Consider the following 16200-nt stretch of genomic DNA (forward strand, 5'->3'; position numbering starts at 1 on the left):
GCACCTCGGACAAGTGCCGGGCTTGCATCTGTCCCGGGAGGGGGGGGGGGAGAAGTCCGGGGAGGGAGCTGCGGCCAGGCGGCCGGCGGGAAAGCGGCCGGCCGCCGCGGGGCCTTTAATGCGCCGGCGCAAAGTCCAGTAAGGCACCTCTACCAGAACGTTGCTTGCGGCTGCCACGGGCGAGGCGGCCGCAAGTCAATTTCGGAGTTCGGGCGGGTTACCATGGCAACCGGGACGCTGCGCACACCGATGACGTCATCGGTGCTGGCGCAGCGCTAACGGCCTAACGCCGATTTAGGGACCCACTCAATTTCCAAACTGGCCATAACTCCGGCGCTAGGCCCTCTAGCGCCTCAAAAGCGGCGCTAAGCCTACCGAATTTCTAGGCCATATCTTTACAACATTATTACGTTCATTGTTTCAGAGCCACTGTTTAATGAATGTAGGTCTAATAAATTACATTAGTTTGCAAAACAAATAGCTGATTTAACTTAAAGTTTCCTTACACCCTTAAGCCTACAATAGTTTAATAAAAATAGTGTACTTTACCTGCAGAAACTATCTTAGAGACAGCATTAACATTTCCAGTTTGTTCCTCAAACTTTGACTTTATAATATAGGCAAGCAACCTGTCTCTCTGTACTTTACTAAACTTGTATCACTGGAAACTGAACATTCACACATTAGATCCTATAAATCATTTTTGGTGTCAAATTCTTATTGTTCTCTTTTCTCCATAATGTCATTCACCCTTTCCACTGTCCTTCATTACTAACTCTCGCATGTAAGAATGAGCTTACTCATACCCAAATGTACACCTTGTACTTTCATGATAAAAACAGGAGGGAAAATTATCTTGCAATTATTAAACAAGCAGTGCAGTCACAGATGAATCACAGATGTAATAGTGGTCCCTCACCAGTGTTCCCTATAATTTTTTTCGGGCCACGTGGCCCATTCAAAATACCGTGCATGCGCGGCTTTTCTATTTAAAAGCCAGTAAGCTGGCTGTGCAGGATCCCTGGAGTGCTGCACGGCCACGCACTGATTTTGGGCTTGTGTGACATAAAACTCAGACCTGTAAATGGAGTTGCGGTGCAGATCAGCCATGGTCTAATTGAATGGTGGAATAGGTTAGAGGAGCTGAATGGCCTACTCCTGTTTCTATGTAATACACATCCTGCAATTCAACCAATCCATTGTAGTACATTTCAATTTACTTGTCCTCCAATTTTTTCCCTAATGTTTGCCTCTAAAAGTGGCATCTGCCAGCACACATCCTCCACCAGCTCTAGAGACAGCACTTTCTACACAGGACTGTTTACTTCAGTACAGCTGCAATCAACACGACTCAATAATCAGTAAAGTAGCAAGCCAAATTCAACGAATGCAAATAATTCTGTTGAGTTTCTCCTCCCTTCCTCCACATGGAATGTCTCACTTCCAGCTGCCTGGCTGATAAAACACAAACTTTATCCAACTGACACAGTGAGTCAGAGCAATAGGTCAGAGATTTGAACTTGCAATATTCTGGTTGGCACTCAAATGCTAACATTCTGTACCGGCCCATATTTACCCATTGATTATAAATCAGGAAAAAAAAGGTCAAAAGGGATGAAAATTAAAAATATTCACTAGTAGAGAATGAAGGAAAGGGTGCGAGAAGGAAAGAAGGCTATGCAATGTGGGATAGATGCTGTCCACTCAGTCCTTGATAAAAACACTGCTGAAAGATTTTGCACTGTGATTCAATCTGCTACTTACTACCTTGCTTTAGTTTTCAAAGAGTCATTAGCTACTACACAAGTATATTAATTTGCAAAAGAAGGGTGTGTTTTTAAAGGAGAAAAAAATGAAGGCGAGCAATGAAAGAAACAAAGTTGAGGGTGAGAGCGAGGAAAATAAACAAAGGTAAATAAGAGAGTCACACACAAAAGTAAAAGAGACAGAAAGGCAAAACTGAGAGAGGGACACACACGCAACAAAAGTGGAGGAGTGAGAAAAGTGGAGAATAAACTGAGTAAGGATGAGAGAGACAGAGAGAGAGGGGACGAGAGAACGTGAAAAAATGGGGACAGATAAGGACTGAGAGATTAAAGGGTAGATTTTAACTCAGGGTGGGTGGGGGATTCAAAGCTGCTCACGCACCCAGAGGAAGAGAATAGAGCAACGCCCAGTCAATTTTAATTGCCACGCCTCATTTTAATATTGCATATCTCTCTCCTACCCAAAGCCGGCAGGAATGACGCCAAGCCCGGCAGGTGGGTGCATGGATAGAGGAAATGGTCCTCGGCATAAGTTAAGTGCTGGGGGAGGCAGCAGAGCCAATGCCAGTCGGGGAGCTGAGGGGAAATATTGCAGCGGGGAGGCCTAAGGATTCCCTCTGGGGACTGTTCCTCATAGCCCCCAAGGAATCCTTCCACAAATTACTAAATTTAATTTAGCTTTGCCTCTTTTGGCCACTCTGTTACCTCCCGCCAGGTTTCTTTGGCAGGTTTTCCACCACACGGGTTGTCCCCTGAGTTCCACTAAAAATAGCATTGCGGCACCGATGACGTCATTGTGCCACGAAAATTACATTTCAATTAAAACTGTATTCCCACCTGTATGTAGCGGAAGTCTCAGTTGGCTTGAAAGTCAGCAAAGATAAAATAGCGCCAGGCGGGAACGGAGCAACCTCTGGCTGGTAAGTCAACTCACCCGATTTTAACCACACACCATTCCCACCCGGCGTGAGTTGGGGGGGTGGGGGGGGACTAAAGTCATCCCCTAAAATGTTTTTCTCCTTTCAGTTTTACCTGTATCAGGATCCTTGGGTAAAGCAACACAGGGGGTTATGAAACATGTTTTGTTTGGACCCAGCCTGAAAAAGTTTGAAATCTATTTTGATAGATTTATCACTCTATGCAAAGAAGTTTCTGCAGATATCTGCTGAGAACATTGCACAAAATAGTAACTTTCAGTAATCTTATGAAAATATTGCTATAAAGGAGGGCTTTACAGGGAGTTTGAGAGAACAATTAGAAATGACCTATGTTAGAAATCAGGATGTACTGTAGTGGAAGAGGGTATGCTAATCTCAAAGATGAAAAAGAATCCAATCAATTTTTTTGGTTAAAGCCAAATTCAATATGAATAACATAATGTTATCATAACTGAAACAGAACAGAATAGTAGAAAGTAGAAAGAGGAATCAAGTATTTGTTCATCAATATACAAAGTGCAGCTGAGCCCAAGAACTTGCAAGAAAGATTATCTCTATTCCTTTACCCTTAGTAATCTTGTCCCTACCATAAACAAACCATTATTAAATACAATAACTACTATGATAAAATACATTTGCTGAAGTGCCAGGAGAGACAAAGTAATACTTAAGTGGATCACTGTAAATGTTCAAATTGAGCAGTTTGCTTAATTCTTTCTCTTGCTCTCATACACAGATACACAGTAAACAAAATCCACCAAGGGGTACAATGACATTCGGAAATGTTACCCACCTGAGGGCTGATTATAATCAGTGAGCAGCTGCCTTAAGTTGGTGTATCCTATTAATACTGAATGAGATACGCCAACTTAAGGCGGTTTGTGTGGATTGGTATCAAGCCCCTCCGGTATTGTAGTATACACATCAGGAAGTTTCTGAAGCGCATTCATAATTATCATGAGGTTCACAAGTCGGGAAAAAAAGCTATCAATTTAGAGAAATACAGCAGAATAATTAATATCGCAAAGAGAGTAAAAATTAATCATGCTTTATTCATTTTGGCTTTACCTAATGATCCGTTCATGTGGTGCGGTTCCATTCCACCCATTGCCCCTATTGGACCATCTGAGCCAGGACCCATTGGAAACTACAAATAAAAAGCACAAACTAAATGTAACTTTTGTCAATGGGACTTTCTACATTTACAACTGAGTACATTTACATGCTGTTCAACTGCTTCAACTTCCTTATTAGTTGCATTAAAGGAAGTTTATTTCACAATTCATTTGGTACATTAAGCATGAGTAGTCAATGAATGAGGCAGCCACAAGGAATTCTTTTTTGAAGGCTTGAGGAGCTACGGCTCAGAGTTGATGAGCTGGAGGCCGAGCTGCGGATTCTGCGATGCACCAGGGAGGGGGATAGTTACTGGACACTTTATTCCAGGAGGCAGTCACACCCCTTAGGATAGGGTCTTCTGATTTGGTCAGTGGTCAGGGACAGGAGGATGTGACTGCGAGTGAGGCAGGTATGGGGACCCAGGCAATTGTCCAACAGGTTTGAGGTTCTTGCGGCCTGTATGGATGAAAGCGGTGGCTACAGGGTGGATGAGCAAACTGACCATGGCACCGAGGTACAGGAAGCCATTCAAGCAGGGGGAGTTAATAGGAATGTAGTGGTAATTGGGGACAGCATAGTCAGGGGGATAGATACAGTTCTCTGCGGCCAAGAGCAAGAGTCCAGACGGCTGTGTTGCCTGCCTGGTGCCAGGGTTCGGGACATCTGCTCTGGGCTGGAGAGGAACTTGCAGTGGGAGGGGGAGGAGCCAGTGATCGTGGTCCATGTAGGTACCAACGACATAGGTAGAACTAGAAAAGAGGTTCTGCTGAGAGAGTATGAGCAGCTAGGGGCTAAATTAAAAAGCAGATCGACCACGAGCAAATTGGCATAGGGTAAATAAAATTAGAGAGATGAATGCGTGGCTCAAAGACTGGTGTGGGAGAAATGGGTTTCAATTCCTGGGGCACTGGCACCAGTACTGGGGAAAGTGGGATCTGTATTGTTGGGACGGTCTTCACCTGAACCATGCTGGGACCAGTGTTCTGGCAAGTCATATAACTAGGGCGGTAGAGAGGGCTTTAAACTAAATATTGGGGCATTGGATCAAATTTGGGAAGATGTGGTAATTCAAAGATTAGAGACAAGGCAATAGAGAAAGGTATTACAGGTAATATGGGAAATGATAAACAGACTGTGACAGGAAGGGATAGAGAGTACAAATCTAAGAGTAAGTCAACAGATAAAGCTAGAGGTTACAAAAATAATAAAAGGATAAAACTAAAGGCTCTGCATCTGAATGAACGTAGCATTCGAAGCAAAACAGATGAACTGATAGCGCAAATAGAAATAAATAAATATGATCTGATAGCCATTAAAGAAACATGGCTGCAGGATGACATAGATTGGGACCTGAATATTGAAGGGTACATGACATTTAGGAAGGACAGGAAGGTGGGAAAAGGTGGAGGGGTGGCTCTGTTAATTAATGATGGTATTAGCTCAATAGAGAGGGATGACCTAAGTTCAGGAAACCAGGGTGTAGAAGCGGCTTGGGTAGAGATGAGAAATAATAAAGGCAAGAACTCACTTATGAGAGTGGTGTACAGGCCCCCTAACAGTAACCACATGGTAGGATGGAGTATAAAGGAAGAAATAATGGGAGTTTGTCAGAAGGGTATGGCAATAATCATGGGGTATTTTAATCTGTATATAGACTGGAAAAATCAGATAGGCAAAGGTCGCATAGATGAGGAGTTCATGGAATGTTTTCGGGATAGTTTCTTACAACAGCACATTCTGGAGCAAACCAGAGAGCAGGCTATGCTAGACCTGCTATTGTGCAACGAGATAGGGTTAATTAATGACCTCATAGTGAAGGCGCCCCTAGGTAGCAGCGATCATAATATGACTGAATTTTACATTCAGTTTGAGCGAGAGAAGAGTGGGTCCAAGACTAGTATTTTAAACTTAAATAAGGGCAATTATGAGGGCATGAAAGCAGAGCTAGCTAAAGTGAACTGGCAAATTGGGTTAAGGGATAGGTCAATAGATTGCAGTGGCAGACATTTAAGGGGATATTTCAAAATACACAGAATATATACATTCCAACAAGAAAGAAAAATTCCAAGGGGTGGACCCACCATCCGTGGTTAACTAAAAAAGTTAAAGATATTATCAAACTTAAAGAAAAAGCATGTAATTGCGCAAAGATGGGTGGCAGGTCAGAAGATTGGACAGAATATAAAAAACAGCAAAGAATGACTAAAAGATTAATAAGAAGAGAAAAATTAGAGTACGAGAGAAAGCTAGCTAGAAATATAAAAACAGATAGTAAGAGTTTCTATAGATATTTAAAAAAGAAAAGAGTTAACAAAGTGAGTGTTAGTCCTATAAAAAGTGAGTCTGGGGAATTAATAACGGAAAATAAGGACATGGCAGTTGAATTGAACAGGTATTTTGCATCGGTCTTCACTATAGAGGATACAAGTAACATCCCAGAAATAGCTGTAAATCAGGAAACGGAAGAGAGGGAGGAACTCAAGAAAATTATAATCACCAGAGAAGTGGTACTGAGCAAATTGTTGGAACTGCGGGCTGACAAATCCCTGGGTCCTGATGGACTTTATCCTAGGGTCTTAAAAGAAGTGGCTAGTGAGATAGTTGATGCGTTGTTTTTAATTTTCCAAAATTCCCTAGATTCGGGGAAGGTTCCATTAGATTGGAAAATAGCGAATGTAACTCCTTTATTCAAAAAGGGAGGGAGACAGAAAGCAGGAAACTGCAGGCCAGTTAGCTTAACATCTGTCATAGGGAAGATGTTAGAAGCTATTATTAAAGACATTATAGCAGGGCATTTAGAAAAGTTCAAAGTAATCAGGCAGAGTCAACATGGATTTGTGCAAAGGAAATCATGTTTAACCAATTTATTGGAGTTCTTTGAGGGAGTAACATGTGCTGTGGATAAAGGGGAACCGGTGGATGTACTGTACTTAGATTTCCAGAAGGCATTTGATAAGGTGCCACATCAAAGGTTATTGCAGAAAATAAAAGCTCATGGTGTAGGGGGTAACATATTGGCATGGACAGAAGATTGGCTAGCCAACAGGAAACAGAGAGTAGGCATAAATGGGTCATTTTCTGATTGGCAAGATGTAACGAGTGGTGTGCCACAGGGATCAGTGCTGGGGCCTCAACTTTTTACAATTTATATAAATGACTTGGATGAAGGGACCGAAGGTATGGTTGCTAAATTTGCTGATGACAAAAAAATAGGTAGGAAAGTAAATTGTGAAGAGGACATAAGGAGGCTACAAAGGGATATAGATAGGTTAAGTGAGTGGGCAAAGGTCTGGCAAATGGAGTATAATGAGGGAAAATGTGAAGTTGTCCATTTTGGCAGGAAGAATAAAAAAGAAGCATATTATCTAAATGGTGAGAGATTGCAGAGCTCTGAGATGCAGAGGGATCTGGGTGTCCTAGTGCATGAATCACAAAAGGTTACTATGCAGGTACAGCAAGTAATTAGGAAAGCTAATAGAATATTATCATTTATTGTGAGGGGAATTGAATACAAAAGTAGGGAGGTTATGCTTCAGTTATACAGGGCATTGGTGAGACCACATCTGGAGTACCGTGTACAGTATTGGTCTCCTTATTTAAGGAAGGATGTAAATGCGTTGGAAGCAGTTCAGAGAAGGTTTACTAGACTAATACCTTGTATCCGCTGGAGTTTAGAAGAATAAGAGGTGACTTGATTGAAACATATAAGATCCTGAGGGGTCGGGACAGGGTGGATGTGGAGAGGATGTTTCCTCTTGTGGGAGAATCTAGAACTAGGGGTCACTGTTTAAAAATAAGGGGTCGCCCATTTAAGACAGAGATGAGGAGAATTTTTTTCTCACAGAGGGTCGTGAGTCTTTGGAACTCTCTTCCTCAGAGGGCGGTGGAAGCAGAGTCTTTGAATATTTTTAAGGCAGAGGTAGATAGATTCTTGGTAAGCAAGGGGGTGAAAAGTTATCGGGGGTAGGCAGGAATGTGAAGTAATCAGATCAGCCATGATCTTATTGAATGGCGGAGCAGGCTCGAGGGGCCGAGTGGCCTACTCCTGCTCCTAATTCGTATGTTCGTATGTATGTTCGTATGTAAGGCAACACTCTATTTAAAGTGACTTTTTTCATGTTTTACATGCTATGATGCCCCCAACCATTTCTGTGGGTCCTGGCAAACAAAACCTGGGAATGACTGTGGTAGTTAGCAAACTTCACTTTGACAGACATTGTTGGTGAAGGCTCCTTTTCCCAATGATAGCTGCATCACGGTTCCCGGTGGCATCACAATGATGTAAATACCTGTTTAACCTTTATAATGGAAGGTCCTTCAGAATCACCACAAGCACAGCATTTCATGCTTTACATGCTATGATGCCACAAACCGCTTCTGTGGATCCTGGCACACAAAACCTGGGAATGACTGTGGTAGTAACCTACTTTCTCAGAGTCTGGATCAGCAGAGGGGAAAATGCTGAGCTCTGCCATCTGCTACAAGGATATCAGTGACTACCATGCAACATGGAGCTTGCATAAGTGAAGGGACAGTAATGGCCAGCAGTGGCCTGAAACTTGGCTGCACCTTCTTGCAAGTTTGCTGCAGCTTTCTAAATTTTTGTCCCCCCTTCTTGTGACACACCCTTTTAATTGTCGCAATCCTTAAATTTAACTTACAATATTTTCATCTCTTACTGGTGGTGTCATCTCTAAAACTATTAGAGTTTGCACATGGAATTGTGTATCACTAAGGTTAATTGTGTGCTACTAGCACTTGAGATTCTGGTTGGTCTTAACGCAGTGCAACCTAGAATAGAACTGTTTCACACCGGACGATGAAAATCACCACTAATGTTTAGTGCTCTAACTTTTTTGGTTGAATGCCCCTTTTCAAATTGATTAGTAATCACAGGCCCCCAAAGGACCCCCTTTCAAATCGACCCCCCATCTAAATTATCTATCTATATCTATCTATCTTATATATATAAAAGGATACATCTGTCTGTCTGTCATTCCGTCTGTCTGTCTGTGTATTGAATAAACTCGAAAGTTATAGAGCGTACCTACACGTGTGTTACATCGAAAGAAAGCTTACGATTCCAGAACCGTCATAAGCGTATTTACGTTTCGGCCAGACAAAAATTGCGCCTGCGGTATCCAAAAAACGTTCAACATTCCGCTCATTATCCGCTCATTAGCATCGAGTGACGTCGAGGTCGACCAATCGTATGGTCGAGCGACCCGACGGTCGACCAATCGCTGCGTGGCGGGGGCGGGTTCCTGGCGCGTGTGGGCGGGCCCTCCTACAGTCGCGTGACGGGACGATTGACCAATCCTACGCTTCGGTGACCTGACGGTCCACCAATCGGTGCGTGTGTGGGCGGGCCTTATCGTTCTGAACCGAGGTGAGTCGCCGCCATCTTGATTCCAAACTTTTTATTTCTCTTGCCCGCTTTCTGCGTGTTTCTTTTCAAATCTACATTTCCAGCAAAAAAAAGTTGCTTTTAAAAGACAAATTGTTTTTAAAAAAAGTTAATTAATTTGTAAATCTTTTGTCTAACCTCTATAATTTTCCTACCTTTCACCGTTCTTCGAGGCCTCAAAGCCTGGGCGTCTGTTGACCAGCCACGCCCGAGCTAGGCGCCTCCCGTCGCGCTGAAAAAGCGGCTCGCGATCGCCGCCATCTTTGTGAAGGCTGGAGGGGGCGGGCCTGAGCCGAGCGTCGCCACCGCCGCCATGTTAGTAAAGGCGGGTGGGGCAGGAGTCAGCGCGCGCGACTTGAGTCCAGCCAGGCCTCAGGCGGTAGGTTGCGCGGCGGCGTCTCTCTCTCTGCTCTTAAAGCCGGCTCGGGCGGGGTGCGGGGCTCGGGAGATCGGGCCTCGGGAGGGCGGGGCTCGGGACATCGGAGGGCGGGGCTCGGGACATCGGGGGACGGGGCTCGGGGACTCCCCCCTCCCCTCCCCTCCCCCCCTCCCCTGCCCCCCTCCCCCTCTGCTCCCCCTCCCCTCCCCCTCCACCCTCCTCCCCCTCCCCCTCCCCTCCCCTCCTCCCCTCCCTCTTCCCCCCCTCTTCCCCCCAGTCGCTCTCTCTCTTCCCCCCAGTCGCTCTCTCTCTTCCCCCAGTCGCTCTCTCTCTTCCCCCCAGTCGCTCTCTCTCTTCCCCCCAGTCGCTCTCTCTCTTCCCCCCAGTCGCTCTCTCTCTCTCTTCCAACAACAACATGCCCTCAAAAGACCCTCGGCACCGCTGGGCACTTCAGCTAGTCTATATATATAAAAGGATAGTGGTGTCTGTCCGTCCGTCTGTCTGTCTGTCTGTCCGCTATACACTCAAAAGTTATAGAGCGTACCTACACATATGTTATATCAAAAGAAAGCTGATGATCAGGGGAGTGTCATAGGCATATTTACTTTTTGGTCAGACAAAAATTGTTTGGACAGTATACAAAAAACTTTCAAAAATCCGCTCATTAGCGGTTGACCAATCTTACCACTCATTAGCGTTGAGTGACATGATGGTTGACCAATCCTACAGTTCAGTGACCTGATGGTTGACCAATCGGTGCGTCATGGGGGGCGTTTCATAGCGTTTGTGGGCAGGGCCTAATCCTTCAAACTGCCGTTACTGAGGTGAGTGGCGGCCATTACAGACCGGCCGGGCCTGAAGCTTAAAAAATTTCTCTCTCTCTCTCTCTCCTCTTCCCTCTCTTCTTCCCTCTCTCTCACCTTCCCTCTCTCTCTCCTTCCCCCTCTCTCTCTTGCCGTGAGTGCGGGACCGGGAAAACCGGGGCTTTCACACAAGCCGTCCCCGACCGATATCGGACACGGGAGTCCGGGGCAAAAGGCCTTCCACTGCCGCCCGGCCAACCAGGTCCAAAGGCCCGCCGTGTTAACCATGAGGAACCCCAGGCTCGCTTCGGAGCGATGGGCTCCTGGTGTCGGATATGCTCCGTTCTGGTACCGTGGTGAGTCAGAGGGAGAGGAAAGGGAGAGAGAGGGAGAGGGGAGGGAGGGAGAGAGAGGGAGGGAGAGAGAGCGGGGAGGGAGGGGAAGAGAGAGCGGGGAGGGAAGGGGAGAGAGAGAGGGGCAGGGAGAGAGAGGGGCAGGGAGAGAGAGGGGCAGGGAGAGAGAGAGGGGAGAGACAGGGGCAGGGAGAGAGAGGGGGGCGGGAGAGAGGGTGAGGGAACTTCCCGCCGACCTCACAAAATGGCGGCTGCCCTTCTTCACCCGCAGTCTCTCTCTCTCCCCGCCAGTCTCTCTCTCTCTCTCCCCCCCGTCTCTCTCTTCTCCCCCCATTTTCTCTCTCTCTCTCTCTCTTCCCCCCAGTCTCTCTCTCTCCCCCCCCAGTCTCTCTCTCTCTCTCTCCCCCCCCAGTCGCTCTCTCCCCCCCAGTCTCCCTCTCCCGCCCTGTCTCTCTCTTCTCCCCCCAGTCTCTCTCTCGATCCCCGGGCCTCTCTCCCCTCCCCCAGTCTCTCTCTCTCTCTTTCCCTCTCTCTCTCTCTCCTTCCCACACAGACAGACAGACAGACAAACTCATTTATATATATAAAAATTATTTCTACTTTTTTCATAACAACATGCCCTCAAAAAACCCTCGGCACCGCCGGGCACTCCAGCTAGTAATACTATATAATACTCATAATATGAAAGTGCTGCATGTAAACTCCCTACTTAACAGCACTGGGGGAGTACCTTCACCACACGGACTGCAGCGGTTCAAGAAGGCGGCTCACCACCACATTCACAAGGGCAATTAGGGATGGGCAATAAATGCTGGCCTTGCCAGCGATGCCCACATCCCATGAACGAATAAAAAAAGTGTTTTCATAATGCTTTTAAGAAAACAGGATTTACTTACAGATACCAGTGAGATGGGTGTGCCTCCTTCTCAAACCAATTCTGGGTACTCCACAGCAACAGATGGCCACTATTAGCCACTTAGTGCTGGACAATTTTTAAAGCAGTCAGCAGGCTGGCCAAGGTGAGTGAGGGCACGAGCAGCCGCAGCTCCTCTTCCACAGTCTCACTAACAACAAGGTGCATGGTGTGGGACTTACCTGGTCCTGGAGCTTGAGGAAAACCATGGCTCCGGCGGCGCGGGTCGGTATGGGGCAGGGCAGCAGAGCGCAGACAGGCCGTGGACCCCCTGGAAAGTCTCTACAGGCCCCCAGCACAAGTCCACATCTTACAGCATTGTGGTGCAGTGAATTGGAAAATTGTATTAAAAATGAACTTGAAGTGAAACTAGAAGTTAATACTTGTTGTACTTACATTAGACCTGCTGGCTCCAGGAGGTACTGCATTCATCATAGTGTACATATTGTCACTGGAGTTTGTTGAATCTGAAATAGCCAAAAATACAATATGTTAAAAAACTCTTGCTGCAATCTTTCAAGGATATCACAGGATGTTTATGCAGGTAGCATACAAATATACTCAAAGGAACAATGATAGCAGCCGTTACTCCACATAAGCAAATAACCGATGGACCTCATTGCAGGTATTTCTTTCTCTCCTTGCTATGGTAGGGCACCAAGTGGAGACAAGAAACTTCCTTACAAGGAGGGAGAGAAAACTGCAGGTAGGGTCATGGCTGGGTACCCCATAGCTCTATTTACTGTATGGTATGCATTTACCGGCAGACTAGCGGAGAGAGAAAACATTCAAATTAACATCAACAGAAAATTAGCTTGGATATGGAGGGTAGCTATAAATGGAAACTTCTCAAGCTGGAGAAAAATTGCCAGTGGAGTTCTCCAATTTTGAGTCTCCTATTATTCAAGCAGAAGTTAAACAATGAGTATACAGGACAGGCCCAATGGACTACCCCAAACATCCCAAAATTTGCATATGATATCAAAATTAGAGGCAAAGGATGAAGAACAGTGCAAACAGATCCAAAGAGTTTCAGATCTTTTAGGAAACTGGGGCAGTCGGTGGTAGATGCAATTCAATCTGCATAAATGTACAATAAATGGTACAGAAGAAAGCAACCAAGATAGAAAGTACAGGGTACAGCAAGAAAAGGACTGGAAAACTATTGTGAAAACATGGTTGAAATCAGTAGCCTATTGCAGTAAAAAAAGACAAACTAAGGTTAAATTAAAGGAATTATAGAATGTAGCTTAAAAGTGGTGACAGTGACTGTATACAGTTAGAACTCCCCCAGAATCTGAAGTAGTATTTGTAGTACTGCTCAGCATACGATAGGAAGTAAATAATTGATATTCAGGGAATGATATATAAGATATTCAGGATGATACCCAATATGAAAAATCCATCGGGCAAATGGCGCTAATCATTTGTCATGACCATAGGTGTCAATTACAAAGGCACCGCTTATAACATATTCAGTGTCAACTATTTTGAGCAGTTCAATAAGTACTTAGCCTGTACTTAACAACTTAAAAGGCTGTGCTGATTTCAGGCAAAGTCACATCAGGCCTCATCAACATATGGCCACCGGGCAGTAAACAAGCATTCCAGGACAACCTGCCAGCTCTGAGCCACCACAAGAATTGGGTGGCTAAATCAGCTTCCTGTCCTGAAAAACAGTAGGTCTGGGAGAGGGGGGTTGGGCCACAGCAGTAGGCCCTTGGGAACGTAGCATCGGCCACACCGTCAGCAGGAATGGGGCGGTAAGTCATACCTCACCACTTTCGGGGGTTCTACCGCTCCGTTTTTGCTAGGTGGGAAACTTCAAAATCTCCCCCCATAATTTGGCAATTAATATAGGTACTTGGAATGATTCCCATAAATAATTCACATTTATAGCACCCCTAATGATATTTGTTTATAATTACATGAAATCTTCATTTATTGAGTTGGATAAGAGCTAACAAAGAAAAATTCTAGCAAATGCAATCCTGTGCTTTTCACTATTTTGGTTCTCCCCTAATTTTAGTTGATGGTAAATTTCTAAAAGGTGAAAGGAGTAGCATTTTCTTGGTAATGTGAAATACTCACAGAAATGAGTATTAAAAAACTGGCACAACACATTGTAAACGGCATGGTTCCACTGCTTACTCTCAACTTTAATCTGTACTGTCCCATTTCTTATTCTCATGAAAAACAAGCCAATACATCATATCTAATAAAGTGAACTGTATTAGGCCCCACATGATTATATTAAGCAGTGCAAATGTCAATAAAGGTATTGATTGGTTATGTTGCACTCTACTTTTTCTATTTAGCTGATTGATTAAAATGTTTTAATGCTGCCACCCAAGTCATCCACTGAAATAAAACATAGATGCCATAACTGAACATAGCATGAATAATATACACATTAGGTCTACCTTCCCTTTTTACTAAATGTCCCTTTCATTTCTTAGACGCAGGGCTTTTTTATGTATATAGAGACTAAAATCAATAGCATATACATCAAAGTGAAAGCACTCAGCATAAATTAGCACACTTCTTGAAAACTATCATGCCCTCAATTTAGTTACTTCACATGTTGTCAAATTATTATGACATCATTTAAATACATCTTTAAATATGTTATAGGAGTCTATTCTAGAGGTCTATTGGCTTGGTTTTGAGTCAGTGCAAATATGAAAACTCTGTAGTTACAGAGCATATTTTGCATCATCTATGTACACATATATTTTTTGGTTATTATTAATTCTTCTTTGCATAATAGTTCAAATTATCTGAGCATATAATACTGGCCTATGATCCTCCATGCCAATGAGTCCCCAATCAGGATTGTGGTGGAGGCAGTAAGTAAAGGCTGGGTGCTTCTGTATGTTGGGGAAGGGGAAAGAGAACCCCCTAACACAGCTATTTGAGAAAGCCATTAGTAAAAAAAAACAGAAAGCTGGAGGAGGGAGAAACACAACAGAAACAATAACTAACACTGGGATTTAGAAAATGTTTTTGACCAGATTAAACGGAGGTGTTCCCAATCACACCTTACAGATTTGGTTCAGGTCCAGCCTTCATTAAAGGGATTTGGAAAAACTTGTATCACTTGCCAAGCTTCATCAGGAACAGATGGACTTTGCTCGAAACTCTTCCAAGTGTAGACAGAGTACTCCACAGGGCTGTCCAACACCTCGACTGTTATTTCATTTTAACACTGGACCTCCTGACTGCAGCCATTAAGACAGTGTGAAAATCCAGAGCCTTTCAGTCAAGGATCATGAATACAGGCTCTGATTTTAACTGGGGGGAGCGCGGGTATGATGCACGCGAGCCCCAGCGGCCGGCGCATCTGAGGAATCTGGAGACCTGGCTGATCTTATAAAAATATAATCAAAATTAAAATGGGATAATAGGTATGGCAAATCTGGCAGGTTTACACTGAGGTTGCTGCTGGCTGCATGGGGTCCATGCTTTGAGAACCGGTAGCACAAACACGACACTAACACCAATATAAAACAAGCTTGTGTGTTATTGCAGAGGTTTTATTAACTACTGTCACAAAGAAGCAGCTAAGTGATTATTAAACCAATAACTGCTTCTTCCTCGTGTTAGTAGTTAGTATATACCTGATTCTTGACTGTAAACTAATGCTCTCCTTCCCCCTTCGTTTATTTCAGTCCTATAAAGGGTGTCAGTGCCAGTTCTACTGAAGGATTACACACAAACCTCTAATCTATCATTTCTCTTTTCAGATGATAATGAACATGCTGTGTATTTCCAGCATTTTATTTTTTGTTTTAAATCTGTGTTATAACATTGTGCAATGAAGTCTCTTTTGTTCAAATGAGTTTCCAACATGCTAATACTTTTTCATGTTTGCTTTTAAATCAGTTAAGAGAAAGATTACTTATAAAATCTAATGACAGTCTTTAACGGAATGACATTCACTGCACTCTCCCCAATGGCAAATATATTTATTTTTGTGAAATAATTCCATTTAAGGGCTTTGCTATGGAGCCTTGTAGGTAATAAATTGAATAATAAACAAGGAATGGAGGGTTTGGGTAATGGAGTTGGGCAAGGAGACTCCTGTGGAGGGTATGTGTCTCCTGGCGAGTGGTAACCACCACCCCAACCTCAGCAGTGTGACGCCCAGATGATTTTAACTCCCGGGCCTCATCTGCATGCTGCCGGTCAACTGCTAAACCGTAACCTGTGTGAAGCAGCAGCTGGCCGGCGAGTGGGAGCGGAATTTCAGCACTGAAGGAATGGTCACTGGCAACAAGATAAATCGTGGGGAGCGGGTTGTGGGAGAGTCTCGCGGGGGTGAAGGTGGGGGAGCCAGCAGCGAGTATTGGTCAGAGATAGGGCTATAACATTGTTGCCCTGATTCTCCAACCATTGCTCCCTGCTAAGAGCATGTGATCAAAGAATTACCCCATATATTTCAAGCAAAAGTTACCTCTTACTCTCACTTGTTCAAGTCCAAATAAATTACAGACTTGTTCAAAAGGTTCACAACATACTA

The 16200-nt window shown here is 44.3% G+C and overlaps 1 protein-coding gene across 8 annotated transcripts in view; it reads right to left on the reverse strand.

Annotated features, from left to right (window-relative positions):
• Positions 1-16200, reverse strand: part of ssbp2b (single stranded DNA binding protein 2b) — a 623147-nt gene that overhangs the window by 59958 nt on the left and 546989 nt on the right. For all 8 annotated transcript variants that reach the window (XM_085989458.1, XM_085989445.1, XM_085989451.1 and 5 more), the window contains 2 exons: positions 12075-12145; positions 3773-3851 (listed from right to left, as the gene is read on the reverse strand). In XM_085989458.1, the coding sequence (XP_085845584.1) occupies positions 3773-3851; positions 12075-12145 (150 nt within the window). The remainder of the gene's footprint in view (positions 1-3772; positions 3852-12074; positions 12146-16200) is intronic.

The sequence above is a fragment of the Somniosus microcephalus genome, chromosome 1 (genome assembly GCF_052327205.1).
Source record: "Somniosus microcephalus isolate GS21.2 chromosome 1, FLI_Smic_1.0, whole genome shotgun sequence".
Lineage (NCBI taxonomy): Eukaryota > Metazoa > Chordata > Chondrichthyes > Squaliformes > Somniosidae > Somniosus > Somniosus microcephalus.